This window comes from Pleurodeles waltl, chromosome 1_2 (assembly GCF_031143425.1).
Source record: "Pleurodeles waltl isolate 20211129_DDA chromosome 1_2, aPleWal1.hap1.20221129, whole genome shotgun sequence".
NCBI lineage: Eukaryota > Metazoa > Chordata > Amphibia > Caudata > Salamandridae > Pleurodeles > Pleurodeles waltl.
Window position 1 is genome coordinate 1,084,493,302 of NC_090437.1, and position 23,976 is coordinate 1,084,517,277.

General features: G+C 44.6%; 1 protein-coding gene across 1 annotated transcript in view; it reads left to right on the forward strand.

The window, feature by feature from the left end:
- The first annotated feature begins 12,710 nt into the window (after positions 1–12,710).
- The window catches only part of CCKAR (cholecystokinin A receptor), a 228,162-nt gene continuing 216,896 nt past the window's right edge, over positions 12,711–23,976 (forward strand). The window contains exons 1-2 of the mRNA XM_069202140.1: positions 12,711–13,138; positions 14,165–14,416. Of these exons, the coding sequence (XP_069058241.1) occupies positions 12,997–13,138; positions 14,165–14,416 (394 nt within the window). The 5' untranslated portion in view covers positions 12,711–12,996. The remainder of the gene's footprint in view (positions 13,139–14,164; positions 14,417–23,976) is intronic.

Consider the following 23,976-nt stretch of genomic DNA (forward strand, 5'->3'; position numbering starts at 1 on the left):
CAATGCTAATGCTGTTAGTGGGGAAATGTACCTGGGTGCGTAAAAAATAACCCTGCATGGGCGAGTGTGCATCAAAAGGGGCTTGCGATGCATCGATATCACTCACGAACGCGTCATTTCTCCTTCAGTCGGGCCGGCGGTGTTGTTTCTTCTCTCTGCAGGAGAGCAATGCGTTGATCCGAACAGCACTCTCGGGTTCGGGCAGGCCTGTCGCACAATGGTCCGAAAACCACACAGTGCTGGTTGCAATCTCACCAGCCTCCGTCAGCGATGCTGCGCCTCGTTTCGCCAGCCGCGTGCATTGATCTTCCAGCCACGCTGGAGGCGAGGGTCGATTTCAGCCGCGAAGTTGGCGGCGCATCGATTTTTCAGCCGCGTCTCGGAGTTGCGTCGATATTTTCCCCGCACAGCAGTCTGTGCATGGATTTCTTACTCTTGTTCTGCCGGCTTCTCCTTTCAGGGCCCTAGGAACTGGATGGGCACAACTTGGCGGGGTAGGAGTCTCAGCAGAGGCTTCAGGTGCTGGCAGAGAGAAGTCTTTGCTTTCCCTGAGACTTCAAACAACAGGAGGCAAGCTCTATTTCACGCCCTTGGAGAGTTCTTCACAAGAAGGAAGGCACACAAAGTCCAGTCTTTGTTCTCTTGCACAGGCAGAAGCAGCAACTGCAGGATAGCTCCACAAAGCACAGTCACAGGCAGGGCAGCTCTTCTTCCTCAGCTCTTCAGCTCTTCTCCAGGCAGAGCCTGTTTGTATATTTTTTGTAATGTGATTCCAACTTGCTGTTGTCTCTAGCCCCTTTTTCTAGGACACACAGAGTATATGTGCCATGTACTTTGAATACTACTATTTAAAGCCATGTTTTATTTAAAAAAAATATATATTATTATTATTATAATTATTATTACATTCTATTTATGTGGTACGCAAAATGTGTTTTAATTATGATGAAATAGGCTAGGGGTACCCATCACGAACCCTTGCACAATCAGCTGCCCAGGGGGCTAGGTTCACGGAGGGTGGGCACATAGAACCAGGCGCTGTCACCCCAACTGACCATTACATTAAAGGTGGGGTATATGGGTGTCCTGTGTTTTTGAGCACTTTTGGGGGCACTTCAACTCCCATCACCCCAGTGGACAGAGACAACCTATGGGGCGGTGCAAGGAGGTTAACTGAGGAAGCTTACTATTTAAAAGCACATGGTGAAAAGTTCCTTGTGCATGCAGCCTTCTGGAAAAAACAAAAATTGTCAAGATACCTCTTATAATTAATGTGCCTACTAGTGAACACTAGTTTTTACTCTCCACAAGGTAGCTCAGAGGGTTAATACGTCTGCTGCAAATAACAGAACTAGATGTGGAAAGCTGCCAGTATAGGTAAAGCCAGCCCTTAACCTTGCTTTGAAAATGATATTAATGTATATGAAAGGAGGACTATGGCGAGATGTGAGGGTGCAATTTTTTTTGGGGGGGAGGGCAAAAAGGCTATTGCATGGGTCCATAGGCTATGAGCCCTGGGCCCCCCCTGAGAACAACCATGTAAAGTGTTGTGATGGCTGGTAGCGTCATTGCTTAATTTGTGCTTGTTGCTTCCGGTTCTGAGCACCTGCACTTATTCTTGAGGGTTGGTGCTTTTTCTTCTGCCTCAAGCATTTTTTGTGCACAAAAGACACATATGGGAAAAGATAGTGATAGAGAAAAAATGAAAAAAGCACCACAATGAGAGAAAACAGCAAGCTGCAGAGTGAGCTGAAGGGTCAGGGAGTGGTTTTAAATGTATTAAAGAGCCCTGAGATGGCTTCAGGATTACACTGGCTCAGTATTCCGTGTTCCCACATTTAAGTGCAGCAGCGGTGTGTTTAAGAGGAGAGCTTTAGGCACTGACACGTTTTTATTTACAAATTAAGCACTGGGTGGTGAGCAATTGAGGCTCACCACCCTTTGTTATTAATTAAGAATACCTGCTCTCAGGGACCCAAGGCTGTGAGCCATCGGCCCCTGAGAGCAGTTATTCATAGTTAATTGTGTGGCTCAGCGACCCCTGTTATTAACCTAACACGCCGGCCCTCAGAGACCATGTGGTCTCTGAGAGCCGGTTTGTTAAGCTAATAACGAGGTTCCCCGGGCGCTTTGCGGCTCGGCGACATCCATTATCAACATAACAGACCTGTTCTCAGAGGCCGCACGGCCTCAGAGAACAGCTCTGTTATGTTATTGGCATGGTCCCCGAGCCGCAAAGTGCTCGGGGACCTTTGTTATCAAATTAAAAGGCCTGCTCTCAGAGGTCGCAGGCTACACCACATGGCTTCTGAGAGCAAGTCTGTTAGGTCAATAACAGAGACCCCCAAGCGTTTTGCAGCTCGGCGATCTCTGTTATTAACCTAACAGACTAGCTCTCAGAGGCCGCGTGGCAAAGCCTGTGGCCTTTGAGAGCAGGCCTGTTAAGTCAGTGGCAGGAGGCCTCACACCTCACATTAGACACCCTCCAGCCCCCCTTGGAGTTAAATAGTGTCTAGTGAGAGGTGCGAGGCTTCCTGCCACCATATGGTGGAGGAGGATGACGTGGATGATGTGAGGTACAGGCCTGAGGGCCCTAGCCTCGCATGCTTGGGCCCTCAGGCCCTACAGTCTACCAAACGGTTGGGGTCCTTGGGCCCCAAACACGAGTCTTGGGTCCCCAGGAGCCCACCAGGCAGGGTTTAAAAAAAAATAGAAAAAAAAAATAAATACATTTTAAAAAAAAAAATACATTTAAAAAATAAACATAAAAAAAAAATAATAATAATAATTTAGAAAAAGAAATTAATTAGTGGTGGCAGAGGAGCACAGAGCATACTGTGTGTGTGTCCTCTGCCCTGTAGCCATCTGCGCAACTTCTCAATGGTGGGAGCTCTGAGCAACGGGCTAGAGCTCCACAAACCCCCTATCCATTCACATTAGGTTAGGGTCCTGTTGTCCTGGAGAGGTGTCGAGAAAGATGCAGGGGTCCCCCATGCTGCCTCCACAGCCTGCAATTTTTCAAAAAGACTGTGTCTGTGCTGGTGGAGCTGACTCTGCTTGTCTGCTCCACTCTCTAGGCTAGGGCTTAGAGTGAACTCCGCCCCCACGCATGGTTCAGAGCATTGGAGAGCAAGGGAGAAAACACAGAAATAGATCCTAGGATCCGGCTACCATTCTATCATACATGTGTGTATATATATATATATATATATATATATATATATAGACATATAGATATATATATATATATATATATACACACACACAATGAACTGTGATGTTTTAAATTGTTTTGTGTTTTATCTTTTTAATAATGATTGTAATTATATGACGTTATAAGGACTAATGGTGGTATTATGAGTAAAATAAGGCTGCGGAACTATATAAATTATGCTTTAAGGACAGATTCCTAGATATTATGTTGCGTAGCAGCGCCGCCCTGTGGACTTTTTTAATAAACAGTGTATGGTTTTAGAGAAATATGAACAAGAGGCTTAGTGCAATGTACCATCAGAACAATGTAAGGGGATGATAGTGTACTTATTAGCTAACATCCTGAGTGAACTTGCTTAATTGTGTATGGAAATATTCGAGTAAACGCTTTTACAGGCTTATAGTATATTTATGAATGTGTTATGATGGCACCATAAAAAAGAATGGCTGTCTAAAATCAAGTATGTCTCTTTTTGCATGTAGGATCCCCAAGAGCAAGTGTTGAACTGCGAGGAAATGGATGCCTTTCAGCAAGGTACCGCTACCTACAGTTTTATATTTAGAGAACCGTGTCAACGACCTTCTCTTATTACCTATTTTGCTTTATTTCAAACAATGTTTTCTGATATTTTTCTTTCTTTATACAGGATGTGATGCTGAAGTACAGATGGCTATCAAAGCTCTACAGTTGATCCTAGAGGCTCAAGACGTAAAGTCTTCAGCGCAACAAGCTACAGCTCTTACAGGTAAATAACATTATCCAATGCCTCAGAGAACACTAATAGTCACTGGTTTATATTGTAAGTGTGACATTTTCTCTCTCTCTCTCTCTCTCTCTCCCTCTCTCTATACCTAGTTTTTTTTCTCCCTTTAGGATATAGCAGTTCTAGCATTACCTACGCTTATTTTATCTTTCACATCGTAGAACCATCACGAAAGATCTCAGGTGTCCAGCGTAAGACCAAGCGGTCAACGTCACCCTTGAAGGACGTTACTGGAGCCTTACAAAACACAAAGTCATCAACAGCTTCGGAGATCGGCGCAGGGCGTCAGTAGAAACAATGACCAGGGTCCACAGATAACCAATATAGACCAGATAAAGCCCTTAACCACTGCACCACTTTACAAATAAATACCGCCACCGGTACAACGATCTCTACCACGGAAAGTACATTTCTGCAAGGGATGCAACACACAGACGATGGAGCCATTACACCTGCAGACACACAACATCAAGTACTGTTTGAAACTGCTGAGGGGGAGCCCAAAAAGGCAACAAGGCTAAAATAAACCACCTTTCCTTAAAGAATCATAAGAAGAATTGTAAGAAGAAGCAACCAGTCCCTGAGCCACAAACGGTTCCTCTAGATCTCTCAGTTAAAAACACAGTTATGCCTCTGGCAGGACCCTGTAGTCCACAGAGATCTAAGGCCCTCATTACGACCCTGGCGGTGGGTGATAAAGTGGCAGTAATACTGCAAACAGGCTGGCAGTAAGTACCGCCAAATTATGACCATGGCAGTGATAACTCCCACAGATAGGTAGTGAAATATTCACTCTTGAAAAAATAAAACACTGGCCTAGTTTGAAAAAGTTTCAAGTGCAAATTAAAAAAATGCTCCTTTTGTCGCCTGTTGGACTTTTGCTTATGCAGGGTCATCCCCAGTCTTTTTCGCCTCCTGCCTCCTATTTTTTTCTGACATGTTGCTGTTGGCTTTTCAACTCTGAGCACTTTACCACTGCCAACCAGTGCTAAAGTGCATATGCTCTCCTGTTTAAATTGTATGTAAGTGGTTTATCCATGATTGGCATATTTGATTTACTAGTAAGTCCCTAGTAAGGTGCACTAGAGGTGCCAGGGCCTGTAAATCAAATGCTACTAGTGGGCCTGCAGCACTGGTTGTGCCACCCACATAAGTAGCTCTGTAATCATGTCTCAGACCTGCCACTGCAGTGTCTGTGTGTGTATTCTTACACTGTAAATTCGACTTGGCAAGTGTACCCACTTGCCAGGCCTAAACCTTCCCTTTTCTTACATGTAAGGCACCCCTAAGGTAGGCCCTAGGTAGCCCCAAGGGCAGGGTGCAGTGTATGGATAAGGTAGGACATATAGTAATGTGGTTTATATGTCCTGACAGTGAAATACTGCCAATTTCGTTTTCACTGTTGCAAGGTCTGTCTCTCTCTCATAGGATAATATGGGGGCTACCTTTAAATATGATTAAAGTGTAGATTCCCCTAGAGAGTAGATGGACATGTGGAGTTTGGGATCCCTGAACTCACAATTTAAAAATACATCTTTTAGTAAAGTTGATTTTAAGATTGTGCGTTTGGAAATGCCACTTTTAGAAAGTGAGCATTTTCTTGCTTAAACCATTCTGTGACTCTGCCTGGTTTGTGGATTCCCTGTCTGGGTCAGTTTGACAGTTGGGTTGTTTTTCACCTCACACCAGACAGTGACACAAAGGGAGCTGGGGTGTGATCTGCATTTCCTGATTAGCCATCTCTGCTAGGAGGGAGGGGTGGAGTGGTCACTCCTATCTGAAAGGACTGTGCCTGCCTCTGACAATGCTGTCTCCAGCCCCCTGGTGTGTGTCTGAGGCCTTGCCTGGGCAAGGCAGGATTTCACAAGAAGGTGTGAGTCCCCTTTGAAGAAAGGTGACTTCAAAGACTAAAATGGGTATAAGAAGGGCACCCAAACTTACAAACTTTAGAAACACTTCTGGAATCAAGAGGAACCTCTGCCTGGAGAAGAGCTGATCGCTGAGGAACAAGTGCTGCCCTGCCTGTGACTGTGCTTTGTGGAGCTTTCCTGCAGTGCTGCTTCTGCCTGAGTAAGAGGGCAAAGACTGGACTTTGTGTGCCTTCCATCTTGAAGAAGAAATCTCCAAGGGCTTGATGTAGAGCTTGCCTCCTGTTGTTGAAGTCTCAGGGATAGCAAAGACTTCTTCCTGCCAGCACCTGGAGTCTCTGGAGAGACCCCTACTCTGCTCTGTGGTGCCCTTCCAGTTCCTGGGACCCTGAAAGGAGAGGCTGGCAGCCTAAGGACAAAAATACACGCACCGAGCGCCGTGCGGAGAAAAGATCGACGCGAATCCGATCGCGGCTGAGAAAACGACGCGACGCCGGTTCCGCCGCTGAGAAACGACGCCGCAGGAAACGCGACCGAAAAACCGACGCCCGGAGCAGGAGAAACGACGCGCAGCATCGCTGACGGAGGCTGAGAGATCGCACCCTGCGCCGCGGGACTTTCGGATCGTCGTGTGGCTGGCTTTTTCAACGCGCACCGCCGTGCCGAGTTGTTTTCGACGCACACAGCCGTGCAGGGTTACTTTCGACGCACACCGTCCGTGCGGGGTTATTTTTGACGCAAACCAGGTACATTTTCACGCTAGCAGCGCTAGTGTGGTGTTACAACTACCTAAAGACTCTTTTTATTTTAAACCTTTAAAAAATCATAACTTGACTTGTGTATGTTGGATTTTTGTCGTTTTGGTCTTGTTTTGTCTAGATAAATATTTCCTATTTTTCTAAACTGGTGTTGTGTCATTTTGTAGTGTTTTCATTAAGTTACTGTGTGTGTTGGTACAAATACTTTACACCTAGCACTCTGAGGTTAAGCCTACTGCTCTGCCAAGCTACCAAGGGGGTAAGCAGGGGTTAGCTGAGGGTGATTCTCTTTTATCCTAACTAGAGTGAGGGTCCTTGCTTGAACAAGGGGTAACCTGACTGTCAACCAAAGACCCCATTTCTAACATTGGTGACCAGCGGTCGGGATTGGACTTGTATTTGTACTTGACATACAGTAATTAAGTGTACACTACTGTTTTGATCTCAGACCACTACGTGACCACATACTACTTGTTTGGTGATCTTTTGATTTTTCTCTTAAGGACTCTTTTTATTCTACTTCCATGATTTTGCTGATCCCTTGACTGATTCTTTTTACTTCATTGGGAACTTTTTTTCTGCCTTTTGGAACTTTGCACTTGTGACCATCATGTCTCAATCTGGAGATGCAACAGCTGGAGCTGTGTTTGAAATGGAGAAACTGAAGGAGTACTCAGTTGCTCAATTGAAACAGTTCCTTAAAGATCTTGACTGTCCCACTGAGAGCTCCACCAGGGAGGGGGAGCTGCAACAGGCACAGAGGGCCGGGGTGACAATCAAGAAGGCTGGAGGGCACACAGAGGAGGAGAATGTGGGTGGGGAAGTGCAGAGGATACACAGTGGTGTAGTGGAGGTACCTGTTACGCCTGGGGGGAGGGTCCCCAGGAGGGGTAGCAGGGTGTCGTCTAAGGGTCTGACTCCTAAAGATGTGCAGGACAGACAGGCAGAAAGGGTTCGCCGGTTGGAGGCAGAAAAGTTGAGGATGCAAAGGGAGTATGACAAGTGGGAAGAGTTGGAAGAAAGGAGGAGGAACTTAGAGATTAAAAAAATGATTTATGCTTACGAGCTTAAATTGAAAGAGCTGGAAGTCATGAGGGCTGAGTCCAGCTGGAATGGTGGCAGCAACAATTGTATATCCAGTGATGCTGCAGAAGTGCACATGCCCAGAGAGGTGGTGCCCTACTTGAAGGAGGGAGTTAACACACGCCAGGAGGTTCAGGGGTATGAGGTAGCTCCAGTGATGCACAGGGTCCCTGAGGTGGATTGGGGAACTGGCATGGGGAGTCATATTCCTACTGGTGGGAGGGACACTCTACTGACTCTAAGTGAGAGTGACAGGGAGAGGGGTTCCCCCCAGGTAGAAGTCCTGGTTATGGAGTGTGAAAACATCCCAGAAGAGTGTGGGTTGAGTGTCAGGGACAGTCAGGTACTGTCTCACCAGTCTCAGGAGGGTGATGTGGGGTGCTTTTTCAAAGCAGAGTCAATGGATGGTTGGGTGAAGGGTACTTTGGTTAATTCATGTGAGGGGCTGAGTGATGTAATTGCTGGAGAGCATATGTCTAGTCCTTATTTTCCAGAGCTATGCCAACACCAGGTGGAGTGTGAGTTCTCTGACCCCAGGGAGCTTACAATGGAGGCAGACTTCTGGGTGAGTACCAGAGAGTCTGAAGAGGCATTTGGGGGTGCTCCTGAGAGGAGTGGTCTAGGTAGTTCCCAACCAGGTGAGGTAGGGAAGGATTGTAGTGTCCCAGGTAGGTCCCAGTGTAGTGGGATGGGTGAGGGACCCCATGTCCAGTCTCAGAGGAGAGGGAATGGGGATGGGTTGAGGCCCAAGGTGCCCGAGATCCGGTCCCAGGTCCTGGAGGGTTCCCTGCGGGAACACCAGGAGGGGAGCCTAGCCTGTACCATAGGGCCATCTGTTGAGGGAGACCCCACAGTGTCAGGAGAACTTGGGGGGGCGGCTGTAGCCAGCGTCCCACCAGTTCTGGTGTCTGGCAGTACCACTCCTAGTGAGGGGGTGCAGAAGTCCAGACAGAGGGTTGAGAGGGGGTTGCGGACCCCAGTGGAGAACCTGGAGGGTCAGGGGTCAGCTCTGAGAGCAGAGCCCCCCATGAATGACCTTGGTAAGACCATTTCTGGGTTGGGGGGAATCCAGACTCTGTCAGATGGGCAGAGGTCAGGAGACCTGCGCCAGCCAGACTCTTGTGTGGCCCTTCGGGACAGCGTGTCCCTTGAGGGGGGTAAGTGTGCCCCCCTGGAAGTCCTGGTGTGCCAGGCAATGGTTCAACCGCAGGGTGGTGACTCTGGGTTGAATGATCAGGTTCAGGGGGTAAACTCTGACCTGATGGGGGGTAAATGTGCTCCCAAGGAAGTCCTGGTGTGCCAGGCAGTGGTTCAACCGCAGGGTGGTGACCCTGGGTTGGATGACCAGGTTCAGAGGGTAAACTCTGACCTGGTAGGGGGTAGGTATGCCCCCCAAGAAGTCCTGGGTTGCCAGGCAGTGATCCAGTCTGTGGGTACAGACCCTGGATTGGGAGGCCAGGTTAAGGGTGTCCCCCCTGACCTGGAGGAAGGGGCTACTGCTAACAGTGCCCCTACCATGTTGTCTTCTGGGGGGGCCGCTCCTAGTTGGGTGGTTCAGGACCCCAGAAGAGAGGGCAGGGGGAGGGAAGCCTCACCCCTGGCCCTGGTCCAACCTGAAGGTACAGACCCCAGGTTGGAGGATCAGTTGCAGGTTAACATCCCTGCACTGATGGAAGAATTGTGCAGGACTGCTTCTACAAGCACCCTGACAGTTTTTGACTCTCGGGGTGCCGCTTCTGCAGGGAGGGTACAGAGCCCCAGAGGGGAGGACCAGGGTCAGGTTGTCATCCCTGACCTGGTGGAAGAGAGAGTGGTCAAAGGGTGCCAGGCACCTGGGGCTACCACCCCCCACTCTCCACAGTCACAGTGGTTAGAGAGGCCTGAGGTCGGGCTCTCATCCCTGACAGTTGTCTGGGGCCACTGTGGCTTGCTGTCCTGGTGGACAGAGTTGCCCCTGGGGGGGGGAGGACGAGAGTCACACCCCGGGGGTGGAGTGGGCAACACCACTGTGTTGGCCCTGGTGGTAATATCTGCCCATTGCAATACATCTGTGAGCAAAGTAAAGTTAGGTGTTGCACAGATGGTGTCTGTAGATGTGGAGAAGGGTTCCCCAGGGGTTAGCTTAGTGGGCCCTGAGAGTATGGACAGAGGGATCCAACTGGAGTCAGGAAGGCGTAGAACTGGAACATGCCCCTGCTGTTGTGGGCCTGGGTCCCTGTTCTATCGCCCCAATCAGGGAAGTACATCAAGGTATTGATTGTTCTCCCCTGGCTTTAGGCTGGTAGGGGGTCGTGTTGGACTTTTGCTTATGCAGGGTCATCCCCAGTCTTTTTCGCCTCCTGCCTCCTATTTTTTTCTGACATGTTGCTGTTGGCTTTTCAACTCTGAGCACTTTACCACTGCCAACCAGTGCTAAAGTGCATATGCTCTCCTGTTTAAATTGTATGTAAGTGGTTTATCCATGATTGGCATATTTGATTTACTAGTAAGTCCCTAGTAAGGTGCACTAGAGGTGCCAGGGCCTGTAAATCAAATGCTACTAGTGGGCCTGCAGCACTGGTTGTGCCACCCACATAAGTAGCTCTGTAATCATGTCTCAGACCTGCCACTGCAGTGTCTGTGTGTGTATTCTTACACTGTAAATTCGACTTGGCAAGTGTACCCACTTGCCAGGCCTAAACCTTCCCTTTTCTTACATGTAAGGCACCCCTAAGGTAGGCCCTAGGTAACCCCAAGGGCAGGGTGCAGTGTATGGATAAGGTAGGACATATAGTAATGTGGTTTATATGTCCTGACAGTGAAATACTGCCAATTTCGTTTTCACTGTTGCAAGGTCTGTCTCTCTCTCATAGGATAATATGGGGGCTACCTTTAAATATGATTAAAGTGTAGATTCCCCTAGAGAGTAGATGGACATGTGGAGTTTGGGATCCCTGAACTCACAATTTAAAAATACATCTTTTAGTAAAGTTGATTTTAAGATTGTGCGTTTGGAAATGCCACTTTTAGAAAGTGAGCATTTTCTTGCTTAAACCATTCTGTGACTCTGCCTGGTTTGTGGATTCCCTGTCTGGGTCAGTTTGACAGTTGGGTTGTTTTTCACCTCACACCAGACAGTGACACAAAGGGAGCTGGGGTGTGATCTGCATTTCCTGATTAGCCATCTCTGCTAGGAGGGAGGGGTGGAGTGGTCACTCTCATCTGAAAGGACTGTGCCTGCCTCTGACAATGCTGTCTCCAGCCCCCTGGTGTGTGTCTGAGGCCTTGCCTGGGCAAGGCAGGATTTCACAAGAAGGTGTGAGTCCCCTTTGAAGAAAGGTGACTTCAAAGACTAAAATGGGTATAAGAAGGGCACCCAAACTTACAAACTTTAGAAACACTTCTGGAATCAAGAGGAACCTCTGCCTGGAGAAGAGCTGATCGCTGAGGAACAAGTGCTGCCCTGCCTGTGACTGTGCTTTGTGGAGCTTTCCTGCAGTGCTGCTTCTGCCTGAGTAAGAGGGCAAAGACTGGACTTTGTGTGCCTTCCATCTTGAAGAAGAAATCTCCAAGGGCTTGATGTAGAGCTTGCCTCCTGTTGTTGAAGTCTCAGGGATAGCAAAGACTTCTTCCTGCCAGCACCTGGAGTCTCTGGAGAGACCCCTACTCTGCTCTGTGGTGCCCTTCCAGTTCCTGGGACCCTGAAAGGAGAGGCTGGCAGCCTAAGGACAAAAATACACGCACCGAGCGCCGTGCGGAGAAAAGATCGACGCGAATCCGATCGCGGCTGAGAAAACGACGCGACGCCGGTTCCGCCGCTGAGAAACGACGCCGCAGGAAACGCGACCGAAAAAACGACGCCCGGAGCAGGAGAAACGACGCGCAGCATCGCTGACGGAGGCTGAGAGATCGCACCCTGCGCCGCGGGACTTTCGGATCGTCGTGTGGCTGGCTTTTTCAACGCGCACCGCCGTGCCGAGTTGTTTTCGACGCACACAGCCGTGCAGGGTTACTTTCGACGCACACCGTCCGTGCGGGGTTATTTTTGACGCAAACCAGGTACATTTTCACGCTAGCAGCGCTAGTGTGGTGTTACAACTACCTAAAGACTCTTTTTATTTTAAACCTTTAAAAAATCATAACTTGACTTGTGTATGTTGGATTTTTGTCGTTTTGGTCTTGTTTTGTCTAGATAAATATTTCCTATTTTTCTAAACTGGTGTTGTGTCATTTTGTAGTGTTTTCATTAAGTTACTGTGTGTGTTGGTACAAATACTTTACACCTAGCACTCTGAGGTTAAGCCTACTGCTCTGCCAAGCTACCAAGGGGGTAAGCAGGGGTTAGCTGAGGGTGATTCTCTTTTATCCTAACTAGAGTGAGGGTCCTTGCTTGAACAAGGGGTAACCTGACTGTCAACCAAAGACCCCATTTCTAACATCGCCCATCTACTATGATAATGATGTACTTGTGAATCTAAAAAAATACATAGATTTCCATGTATGTTAGTTATGTACGCCCTGGAATTAATGATTCCAGGGAGTCTGGTCATCTCCAGAGGTTGTGGGGGTGAAACCCCGATTAATGCAGATTTACCGAGGTAACCAGTAATTCCTCGTGTGATTCCTCTGCCAATTCCTCAGTTTTCTCATCACAATCTCAGACAGGTCCATGGTGTTTCCGCATGCCTTGTAATGTAAAGCCCAGCTTGAATCCCAGAACACTTGTAATGGCAGAAAGTGCCCTATAACAGTAACAATCATTTCACATTTTGTCAGCAGCAAAGTGAATTGAAGCATACATTTAGCAATCTATATGAGGGATCATCTTTAGGGTAGCCCTGCCGTCCCTCCCATACACTGAAAAATCTGTTGTTTATTTGCTCATTTAGGTACTTTACTTTGATGGAAATCTGGACCACCTCCTCGCCCTGTTTTGAGAAGACGGCGTGCCGCCCAGCCTATAAGTTTTGGCTGGGACACAGTGGCGGGTCAATGCAGTAATTAGCGACCCCTGTGCCCCTGTGGTGCGCACGTTGTACGGATGGGAGGGGCTAGAAGGGATGGCGCTGGTGCACTGCCCGCGTGCAGCTGTTCCGCTGCCTGTTCTGTAAATTTCAGTGCGAGCTTTGGAAATGTGTGCTCGGTGCAGGGCTGGCTCGGGAGAGCTGAACGCCACACTTAGCCGCCAGCTGCACGCGACCCTTTACTAAAGCGAGCTCCCGCTGCCAGGTCCGTCCAGAGCAGGCTGACCCGAGGACTCTTCACCGGGTGTTTGGGGACAGAGCGAGGTGACTTTTCGACCCCAGAAGGAACATCTGTTATATCTGGAGGATGGAGGCGATCTATGATTTCCGCGATTTCCAGCTGGTGAACGACACGGATTACCCGGATCCGCTTTGCGAATTTGGAATCGACGAGAATGGAACATTCTTGTGTATACATTATTACACCAATACAACTCTTCCTCCGAAAGGTACGGACAAGATGGTCTGTGTCAATGATCACTTTTACCTGTTGTCTAACTGCTGTGGCATTGCATGCTATCTGTTACCGGACAATTTAAAAGTATGAAGAAACATGTCGTGTGCTATTTTATACAGTGGCAATTCGTGCACCAGTGTGGACAGACGTGTGACGGGGGGAAAGGGCGGAAAACAAGACACCCATACACAGATATATATCCCAAATGACATGCAGCTTGTCTTATTCGTGTACTGACGGACGGGTGAGAGCTGTAGTTTTCTCACTGAGAAAGAAAACTGCAGCCGGCAGAAGGTGGCGAGGGATATGGGGGCAGATTAGGAAGAAAGCATGAACGAAAGGGGGGAAGAGGGGAAGAAAAACAAAGAAATAAAAAACAAATAGAAAGGAAAAAAGACAACGAACGTGGGAATTAAATAAGGAGGGGGTTTCAGAGAAGGAGCAAAAACCAAAGAAATGCAAAATGAAAGGAAAAAAGAAACCATTAGGGAATGTTAGTAACAAAGTATCAAAGTGGGTAACAACGGAAAAAAGGAAAGATGGAAAGAGAGATAGTGTTATGAAAAAGTCAAATGAAAGTTTGTGCAAATTGCATTTCAGCCAAAATTTATTTTAACATAGCACGTGCACAAATGACATACTGTGCAGGGATGAACGCAGTTTAGCAAAATTACCTAATATACCGAGGGAACACTTACTGTTGAACTTTATGTTCCGCATTTTTATTTGTTGCTCCTTAAACAAGTTTTTTCTCCCGCAGTGGAACTTGCAATTCTGGGTTGATAACAGCTAGCGATTAAGTAAACGTGTTTCTTTAATGGTGTGCATACAGCATTAGAATGTATTTCCATACTGTCTAAGATATGCATTGTTCACTTAAATGCACTGACTGAGACATGCAACTAATATCCTTTTAAATAACGTTCACGCTCAGTGTTTTGAACGTGAGTGGTGTGAAAGAGTTAGCGCCTTGAAGTATTTATCATTTGTGCGGTGTTTTTGTTTCTCTCCGTTGCAGATCTGCACCAGACAGTCCGCATCTTGCTATATTCACTGATTTTCTTGCTCAGCGTGTTAGGGAACACACTGGTGATAACCGTGCTGATAAGGAACCGGAGGATGAGGACTGTCACTAACATCTTCCTGCTGTCTCTGGCTGTCAGCGACCTCATGCTCTGTTTGTTCTGCATTCCCTTCACCCTTATTCCCAACCTGCTGAAAGACTTCATCTTTGGCAGCACGGTGTGCAAAACCGCCGCCTACTTCATGGGTAAGCGATGAATGGCATCACTGTACGTTCACGAATCGCTGTACGTTCATGACGTCACAGATGCACTGCTGTTACTCCTAGGACATCCGAAATGTGCTTTTAGAGAAAATAGTACTGTTGTGGCATCACACTACCTTCCCTCCTTCACCTTCCTGCTTAGTAGCAGTGCTTCAAATAGAAATATAGTAGTGTCTACTGTCTTAGAGTACTGAGAAGTGCTGGTATTCTCCGGTTGAAAGGATTGCACCAGTGCTACGAAGAACCTGTACTCCTCCACTAAAAGTATTGCACCATTGCTGAGAACTGCAGGTACTCTCTCATTTAAAGTGCAGCACCAGTGTTGAGAAGTGCCAGTACTCTCCCGTTTAAAGTGTAGCACCAGGGTTGAGAAGTGCCAGTACTCTCCCATTGTAAGTATTGCACCAGTGTTAGGAAGTACCAGTACTCTCTCTTTGAAAGTATTGTACTAGTGCTGAGAAGTGCAGGTAACCTCCCGTTTGAAGAGTAGCACCAGTGTTGAGAAGTGCTAGTACTCTCCTGTTGAAAGTAATGCACCAGTGCTGAGAAGTGCAGGTACTCTCCTGTTTAAAGTGTAGCACCATTGTTGAGAAGTGTCAGCACTCTCCTGTTGAAAGTATTGCACCAGTGTTGAGAAGTACCAGTACTCTCTATTTGAAATTATTGTACTAGTGCTGACAAGTGCAGGTAACCTCCTGTTTGAAGATTAGCACCAGTGTTGAGAAGCACTAGTACTCTCCCGTTGAAAGCATTGCACCAGTGCTGAGAAGTGCAGGTACTCTCCTGTTTAAAGTGTAGCACCAGTGTTCAGAAGTGTCAATGCTCTCCTGTTGAAAGTATTGCACCATTGCTGAGAAGTACCAGTACTCTCTCTTTGAAAGTATTGTACTAGTGCTGACAAGTGCAGGTAACCTCCTGTTTGAAGAGTAGCACCAGTGTTGAGAAGCACTAGTACTCTACCGTTGAAAGCATTGCACCAGTGCTGAGAAGTGTAGGTACTCTCCTGTTTAAAGTGTAGCACCAGTGTTCAGACGTGTCAGTACTCTCCTGTTGAAAGTATTACACCAGTGCTGAGAAGTGTTGGTACTCTTTCATTGAAAGCATTGCGTCAGTGCTGAGGAGTGCAGGTCCTCTCCCATTCAAAGGGCAGCACCAGTGTTGGGAAGTGCCAGTACTCTCTCGTTGAAAGTATTTGTACCAGTGCTAAGAAGTGCCGGTACTCTCTCATTTAAATTATTGCACCAGTGTTGAGAAGTGCAGGTACTCTCTCATTTTAAGTGTAGCAGCAGTGAAGAGAAGTGCCAGTATTCTTCCGTTGAAAGTATTGAACGAGGGCTGAGACGTGCAGGTCCTCTCCCTTTCAAATTAGAGAAGTGCAGGTACTCACCCCTGACAGCATCTCCCCATTTCAAGCACTGGCTACTAGTAAGCTGAACAGAATTTGGAATAACATGTTTGCATTATGTGGGACTTATTGAAGGAACAGAGGAGGAAAAGCATCAGTAATGTTTTACAATAGACATGCGGGACGGGAAGTAGGTGGGTGTTAGGTGTTTGCGTAGTGGCACTTCTGTTCTATTAGAGGAAGGTACTAGTATTGCGAAAAAGAGGCTACATTTAAAGCTGCTTCAATTATTTAGCAGCAGAGGACAAAATTATGTGGCATGGTTAATAACATTATCCAGCAGGGAAATGTATATTATGCAGCATTATGCAGAACATTAGTGTCTTGCAATTTTGTCATTAACAATGCATATTTATATAGAAAATGCACATTAACCCTGAAAGTACCTCATGAAATACAAAGCTTTCTTAAGAAAGAACACTTTACACAGTTATCACAACACACTCAAAATATTATTCAGCAATACGTAAAGATTTAGCCATGCACAGGGATACTGCAATGCATTTGTCTCTATTTACTGTAATTCTCGAAGCAAAACATTGTTTTAAAAAAACGTACAAGACTGTATTATGCAGCAATCCAACCCACATTTTAACACTTCTTAAAATGAAAAGTGCACCTCTTTTATTTTGAACATCCCAAATATCGTTAAAAACTACTCTTTAGCTTCCGGCCAAGGGCTTCTGGTAGCTGAATATAAGGCGCATAATATCGGACGTTACAAACAGACGTAAAATGTTTGTTATTTTCCTGCACCCTGCGTCCCTTGTAGTAACTGCTGCTTTGAGGCGGTGTACGGGGTACAGCTTGGATTTACATGAACAATGAAACAAATCATTTCACCCTGTTTGAATTCAATTTCAATATGAAGGTTTTTTTATTCATTCTGCAGACATCAATGAAGAGCATTAATAATATCCAGACAACATTTTTTATCTCTTTACTGCCTGCTGAACAGAGCAATAAACAGCTGATAATGTGTCCAGCTAACCTTTGCAAAGTGTCTTCCACTGTGTTGCACCATGCATGCCCTGTTTATTTGGTCACTTTTGATCAATCAGACTCATGTTCTGTTGAAACCTGCAAAATATGTAGTAGATAGTGGATTATGTTACATATGCGCCAAAACATAATTACATGGAAAAAAGCAGAAGCTGCAGAACTTCACAGTTCCAGTGGCCCTGACTTAATGACCGGAAGTAGATGGATGCATCACATATTCTAGCTTTGTCTAAGGTGTGCTTGCATGACCCTACACACAGTGTGCATCTTCTATTATGTGTAATTGTGACATAATAATACTATTTATACAAATGATTGATTCTCCATCTTGTATCAGCATCCGCTCACTCGCCAAAAATAAGAGATGAGTGCCTGCTCGAAATGTAGACATTTTTGAGCACTGAAGCTGAAAAGGATGCTCTGAGTGACTGTCTCCTGCCACCCTTGCCATTTCCTGTCTCTCATTCAGTCCCATTTCCTTCACAGTAATTAGGGGTATATTTATAAGCCCCTAGCGCCACCTTGCGCCACATTAGCGTCATTTTTTTAATGGTAATGTGGCCAAATGCGCCCAAAATCCTTGTGCCATATTTACAAAGTGCCACTTTGTAACCCTTTGCGCTACATTATTCCTGCCCCAGGCATAATGTATGCTAAGGGGATGTTCCTCCGTTAGTGGGGCTGAAAAAACGGTGCAAGGAAATATAAGAGATTTCCTTGTGTCAGTTTTTACAGCACTTTTAACGCCTGCGCAGAGCAGGCGTTAAAAGGGGGCTTCCATTATTTTAATGGGCCCCTATGTACTCTGCAGGAGTACCGCCAATATTTTGGCGCTACTCCTTCAGAGTACATCAATAGCGTCAATAAAAATTACGCTAGTGCCCCCTACCCTGCGCCATGATGCACAGTATCTTAAATAGCCGCTAGAGGTGTCCGTTACGAGCCTTTTTTCTTTCTTTCCGTGGTTGGCCTCCATTCTCCTCTTCTGGACCTCTCCTTTTTCAAGTTTCCCACTCGTCCCTCAAACCTTGCCACGCTCCTTTCCCTATGCTCACTGCCTGTGTAACATTCACTACTCCTTTTAACTTCCACTAGTTCCAAGTACTACACCCCCATCTTTGTCTTTGTACCCTAATAGTCACAGAGATTCAGCCAGGCTCTGGTGTGGACTCTGTGTGTGTCGGAATTCAATGAAAGACACCCCACATACACAGCAAGATCTACTCATAGACGTGTTTGCTAGGAATATGCAGCGTACACTCGTACATACAAAAACGGTTCAGTGTGTTTACAGCACTATTGCAAACGTCCGCTACGTACGTAGGTTTGGGATTCCAAACCAGACAGGACTGACGCAGACTTGAGTTCTTCTGGGGCTGCAAATGTCATATGTAATAGTAACACCTTTCAATCCTAAATCTGCCAAGGAACATGATTGTCCAGAAAGAGCCATAAACCCATATAACACTTTAACAACTGGTAAATGACCTAGAAAGTGAATACGAGTGAATGTTGGGGCTCCTACATCCCACAACACTCGCTATCTTACATAAACTCACACCATCAAACCAACATAAGCACACATTCATCATGACATAGCCATACACACACACCACCATGCAACACAGACTATGACATCACACATTACATCATTACATAATCACTAGGACCCCAACACTAACACAAGTGGTCACAGCATCATTCATTGACCATTACACTACCACATACAGCATCAAACACCATCAAATGCTCACTCGCCATACACACACACTCGCCTGCTGTCATACACAGTGCATCAGAAGGACACACACAAACCCACTGGAACAATCACCTAGTGAGTGTAGATTGCCCCGTTAGTGTCTATCGATTGACTGCACTTTCTATATGAGGAAGCCTGCACTGTAATTGTACATGCAGTACCTGTTCCGTGTATGCGATGTGAGCACGCACCGTTCCCACCTGTGTCACCTGTGTTACCTGTGTTCTCTCTATATAAGGATGCCGAGTCACTCACATTATTCTGCACCTTAGGTAAACGTAGATAAATATTAAAGAGAAGTACGAATCACAGAATAAGGTTTAATGGAATTCAGATCTTTAATTTTGTGTGTTTATTTACAAAGAATTAGCAAATTCTCACCTTGGAAATAGGCTGGATTATGTAACACATACATACCTGTAAATTAGCATTGTGTACGACACGGGTGTTTAGCTTTAGAGGAAGGAATTTCCTACAGTAAAAACTGCACGTGGAAAAGTGCATTCCCGCACGCTTATTATGGAATTTTTCAATCTAATCAAACATCGGAACGAGTTCGTTTTGACCAGTAGGCATAATTCGTGAAATCTAAAACTCTCATTTCCATGCGCACTCATGAGATTCTTTGTGAATACCCAGAAACCTGAGGAGCTACTACAGTCTTTCGGAGTAGATTTTTGACTTGTGAAATCCTTCTTTGTGAAGCTGGTGCTATTACAAACTGGAAGCAAGGTCCCAACGCAAAAGGACCCCATCAGTTGTAGGGACGTGTGTTGTTCACAAAAAACTGCGCTATTCAGCACAGCAGTGAAAGACGGATCCTCAATTACAACCTGCCATTCCATCTTTCACATCCATCAAGTGGACCCAGCCTCGTATGGAAGGGAGGCGGAACCCCGCAGCAGGGGGTGCAGCTAATAACTACGTCTCCCTGCAGGGGGATTCCTGGGCCACACTCCAAGCCCTCTTCCCAAGGGTGTTGTCACAGAGTGCACCGACCAACCCACTTCCTAGGTCGTGCCCTTATATCAGTAATGTGACCTGGGCAAAGTCGTGTGCATGTGGTCATGTCCCCATGAAATTAGGGAACGCATCCTTCACATTGTGCAGATGTAGAGCATGGTAACCTGTACTGGGATTACCACCGGAAATTACTTGTTGGCACTGTAAATGATGTAAAGAGATGATGTTCCGGTCTGCACACGCATGTGTTGCCCTGTTTGTAGTATAGAAGTGCCGTTGTAGTACACAGAGCGGTCTCGATCACCTGGTGCGCCATTGGGGCACCTCTGAATCCAGATCATGGACCTTAAAGAGTAAATTAATGTAGCCGTTTTAAGTTTAATTGTTAATTGAATTTATTCAAGAAGCAACTCCGAGGGGCCTTCGTTAGTCCTTATACCTGTCCCTAAATACTATTAACAGGGACTATTTGAGCCAGCAGCTGCGCGGGTAGATGTGGTAATGGGCACCTGTTGTAATAGAGGTTTGTTCTTTTCTTCAGTGTTTTCATTTACATCTTTTAAATATCTACCAAAGAGAGAGAGATGAAACTCTGTACTTTCTGGTGCAGCCTGATGGTACAATTAGAGGGTATTTCAGTGCACCTCAGAATTCAGAAAACTCATACATCATCCTGCATCGACCTTGGGTCTGAGTTAATGGAATTCTTTGGTGGGTAGATGTAAGGTGATATTGTGCAATTGCTGGTACGTCATCCATGTGAAGCGAGTATGTGAGAATCAGACTGTTTTGTACTGTATGTGACGGGGCAAATACTTGTGCTATGTGATGTGCAAGTGTAATGCTTCGAGTCTATTACGTGTACTATGAGATGTTATGGTATTGTTGGCATGAATGGTTATGTTATCAGACATAATTGTTATTACTGGGTGCATGGCAAGGATAAAATTGAGAAAAAAAATGGAATGAATGTGTTATATGTCGCGTGGCAATTTAGCATCCATGCCATGCTAAACTTACCAGACAGCACTGTTAGTGGTTTACGTTGTAGTAAACCTTTATCAGAGATGGAGGAATATATTAACACAAGATACTCTGAAGGTCTGCCATGTGTAGGTGTGGCATATATGGGATTTTACCATTTGGGCAGCTACAATACATGTAATATTGGATGGATTTGCTGTCTGCCCTATGCAAGACTGGCTGTGTATTAAATGGCTATGGGTAATATACAATGGTTTGCCTTTATGCAGTACATAATGTTTTTGCTGGCATTACAGCATGTTGGTTTAATAGTTTGTGTTCAACAAAATAGACATGCAAATACATAAAGGCTTTTTTCAAGATACAAACAAAAAACATTCCCTTTGCCAAAGTATTTACTGTGCAATATTTTGCTGCATATGGTTTTTAAAATCACTAGTTTATGTACACTCCTTTTTGGGGATACATCTTAACTGTGCTATTGAAGCCTGTACAGGAAAGGGGCTCTACTTCCATCTCCCATATAGTTGTATCCCAAGATGTTACTTCATTATGGAATTTTCTTTCTAATGCAGGTGGGAACAACACACACAAAGCCACTCAACCATTAGCAAACACTTCCTTTAACAAAAAGCCACAACTGTTGATTTTGCCAGTGCTTGTTTGAAGAACTGACAAAATGAGGTCTTTAAATACTGTCTGTAGCCCGAAATAAAAATGGTGTAGCATTTTATTTGTTTAGTTGTTCTACAACAATACCACTAACATACTACAACCCTACATGTGATAGTCTCCACCTCTTCTATGAGTAGAGAAATACTCACTGACTGCCGAGCTTTATGCACACTTAGGTATATGTTTTTGTAGTATTTGTGGGAGGGACTGGGGGAATGGCTTGAAAATGAGGAAAATTTACAACTGAACAGGAGAAGTTTGGGGAGAAGGAAGGAGTGGTTAGAGGAGGACTAGGTACGGGTTAAAGGAGGGCTGTGATATAAACCTACCAAAAAAAAGAGTAAACCCATTCATAATCACAAACTGCACTTCTAAAGTTATTAAAGCCACAAAGGACCTAAAACATTTGTAAATGAACTGTAATGCAAAGCTGGAGTAAGTCCAGCACTTTCCATGGCCACTCACTGCTACTGTAACTTCCTCCCTTAGAAAATAATGGAGGTAGGGACTTAAAATAAGCCTTATATGACATACTGTTAAAAAAAATTAACTCATTTAATTTTTGAAACATTATAGAAAAAAATAATGCTACCAATTAAGTATAAACTGTAGGTAAATATTGTTTTATTTACAAATCATGTAATGGTCTTTTTCAATTTAAAAATAAATGTAACTTTATTTTTTATGAAAATTAAGCAAATTAAAGTAAATTGATTTATACATAACTTTTAGTTACATTTAATGCATAATAAATAAATAGTTTTACTTTAGGTGGGTTTGACATTTAAAAAAATCTTTAAAAAATAATTAAAATGTAATATACTTAAATGTATTCAAAATGTTAAATGTAGTTAATAATACAACAACATTTTTAAAATGTATTCTACATTTATAAAAATTATTTAACATACATTTTTAAAAATATATTTTTAATTTGTATTTATTTAATTATTTTTAAATTTTATTCATTTTTCTACACTTTACTATAGGGAGATCTCTGCCCCATTTGCGAGGTCTCTGTGAAGTGTGAAGACTGTCAACTATGGTTGTAAAGTCACTACTATTAGGAGTAACTTTATGGGTGTACTTGATGTTTTTCCTTGCACTATCTTATCAGGGAGTGTAGACATGCTCATAACTGGTAAGTTGGCAAAAGCAGTAAGTCAAAAGTGTAAGAGTATACTTAATACACATTTAGATTTACTCATACATAGTAGTAACTTTGCAAGTTTAGGTTTACTCACATGTAAAGTTCTTGTGAATACCCTCTAATGTTTTCTGGTGTTAATAACAACTATTGTGTACACTGAGTTTTAAATTCATTAAATGTGATTACATTGCTCTGTGTAGCATTTCTGGACATGCCTGTATTTAGAATGCCTCTATTTAGCATGGGGTAATTTCAGTGTAAAACCTGATCTCTTGGCTATATGTAATAATGACTTGGTTGTGCTTAATGTATCAGTGTTTCACTATATGTAATATTTAATTGTTCTCCTGTGTGCAAATTCTGATGCCTTGTGTTGTAAACAGTTTTCTCGAATGTGTGTAGTATGTGTTGAATTAGGTTATGTGTGACATGTAATGGACCTTCTCTGTGTAATATGTGGTTGTGTGGCCATATACATTATTAAATGGTCGTCTAGCTATGAGAGGTCGTGGTTGCATGCAATATGTGTATTATTGGTTGTATGTAATAAGTAGTGCCTTTGCTTGTGGTACATGTGTTGGTTTGGAAGTGTGCAATATGTTCTGGACTGATTTTGCATACTCTGGTATTTTGACTGTAATGTGTAATGGCTGGGCTGTTTAGCAGATGTGACTATATGGCTGTATAGAACATTCATTGTCTTTGCAATGTGCCAAAATGTATCGCTTGACTATGTAAAATATTAAATGAATCAGATATGCTATGTTACGGTTTATTGTCAGGTAGATGAAAGATTGGATATAGATATGCAAAATCATCGATGCGGGTAAAAAGTGGAGTCATGTATATTTCCAGTGTAAGCACAAACTGCTAACCTTGATATGTGTTTGGTGCATATGATGTTCAATTGCTTGGTCATGTGCAATATGAAATGGGTTATTTGTTTTTAATAGATGATGGATGGTCTGTATGTAAGATGTGACGATGTGGCCATTTGTCATTTGTAATGTATTGTAGTGTTTAATATGAAATGACTGTCAGCATGTTGTTTGTGCAGGACTTTATGTGTGTAGGATGTCATGGTTTAAGTGTATGTATTACAAACCAATTTTGCCATGTCTTGTTTATTTTCAAGGTTAGGATGTTCTGAGTGTGACAAGCAGGTGTCCCCATGACCATGTCTTTATGAATTTTAGTGCAGAGGTTGCCCTTATTGAGAGTTTGTGGTTAAAGTGCATGACGGAAGTACATGAAAGGAGAATGGGAGATGCAGCTGTATGCCGTTTGTAACCTGATTCACCTGCATAAATTGGGGGGAGGCTTCCAGTCTCTTCTGGAGGGAGATGGTCTCCAACTAGATTTCTGTTGACAAAAGGACTGTCTAAGTGAGGGACCAGTTTCTGTAGTAAGTTGGGGTCCTCCCCTATAAAGTCTTTGTGCATTTTGCACAATGTTTTAAACTATTGTGTCAGAATCAAAATTCTAAAGCTCAATTGTTTTCTCCTCACAAATTGTGAGAGTAGATTAACTTATGTGACCTGCACACACAAGGAGAGTTGGACTGACAGCATAAGTGCTGTGCAGTTTGTTCAAGCTTGACATTT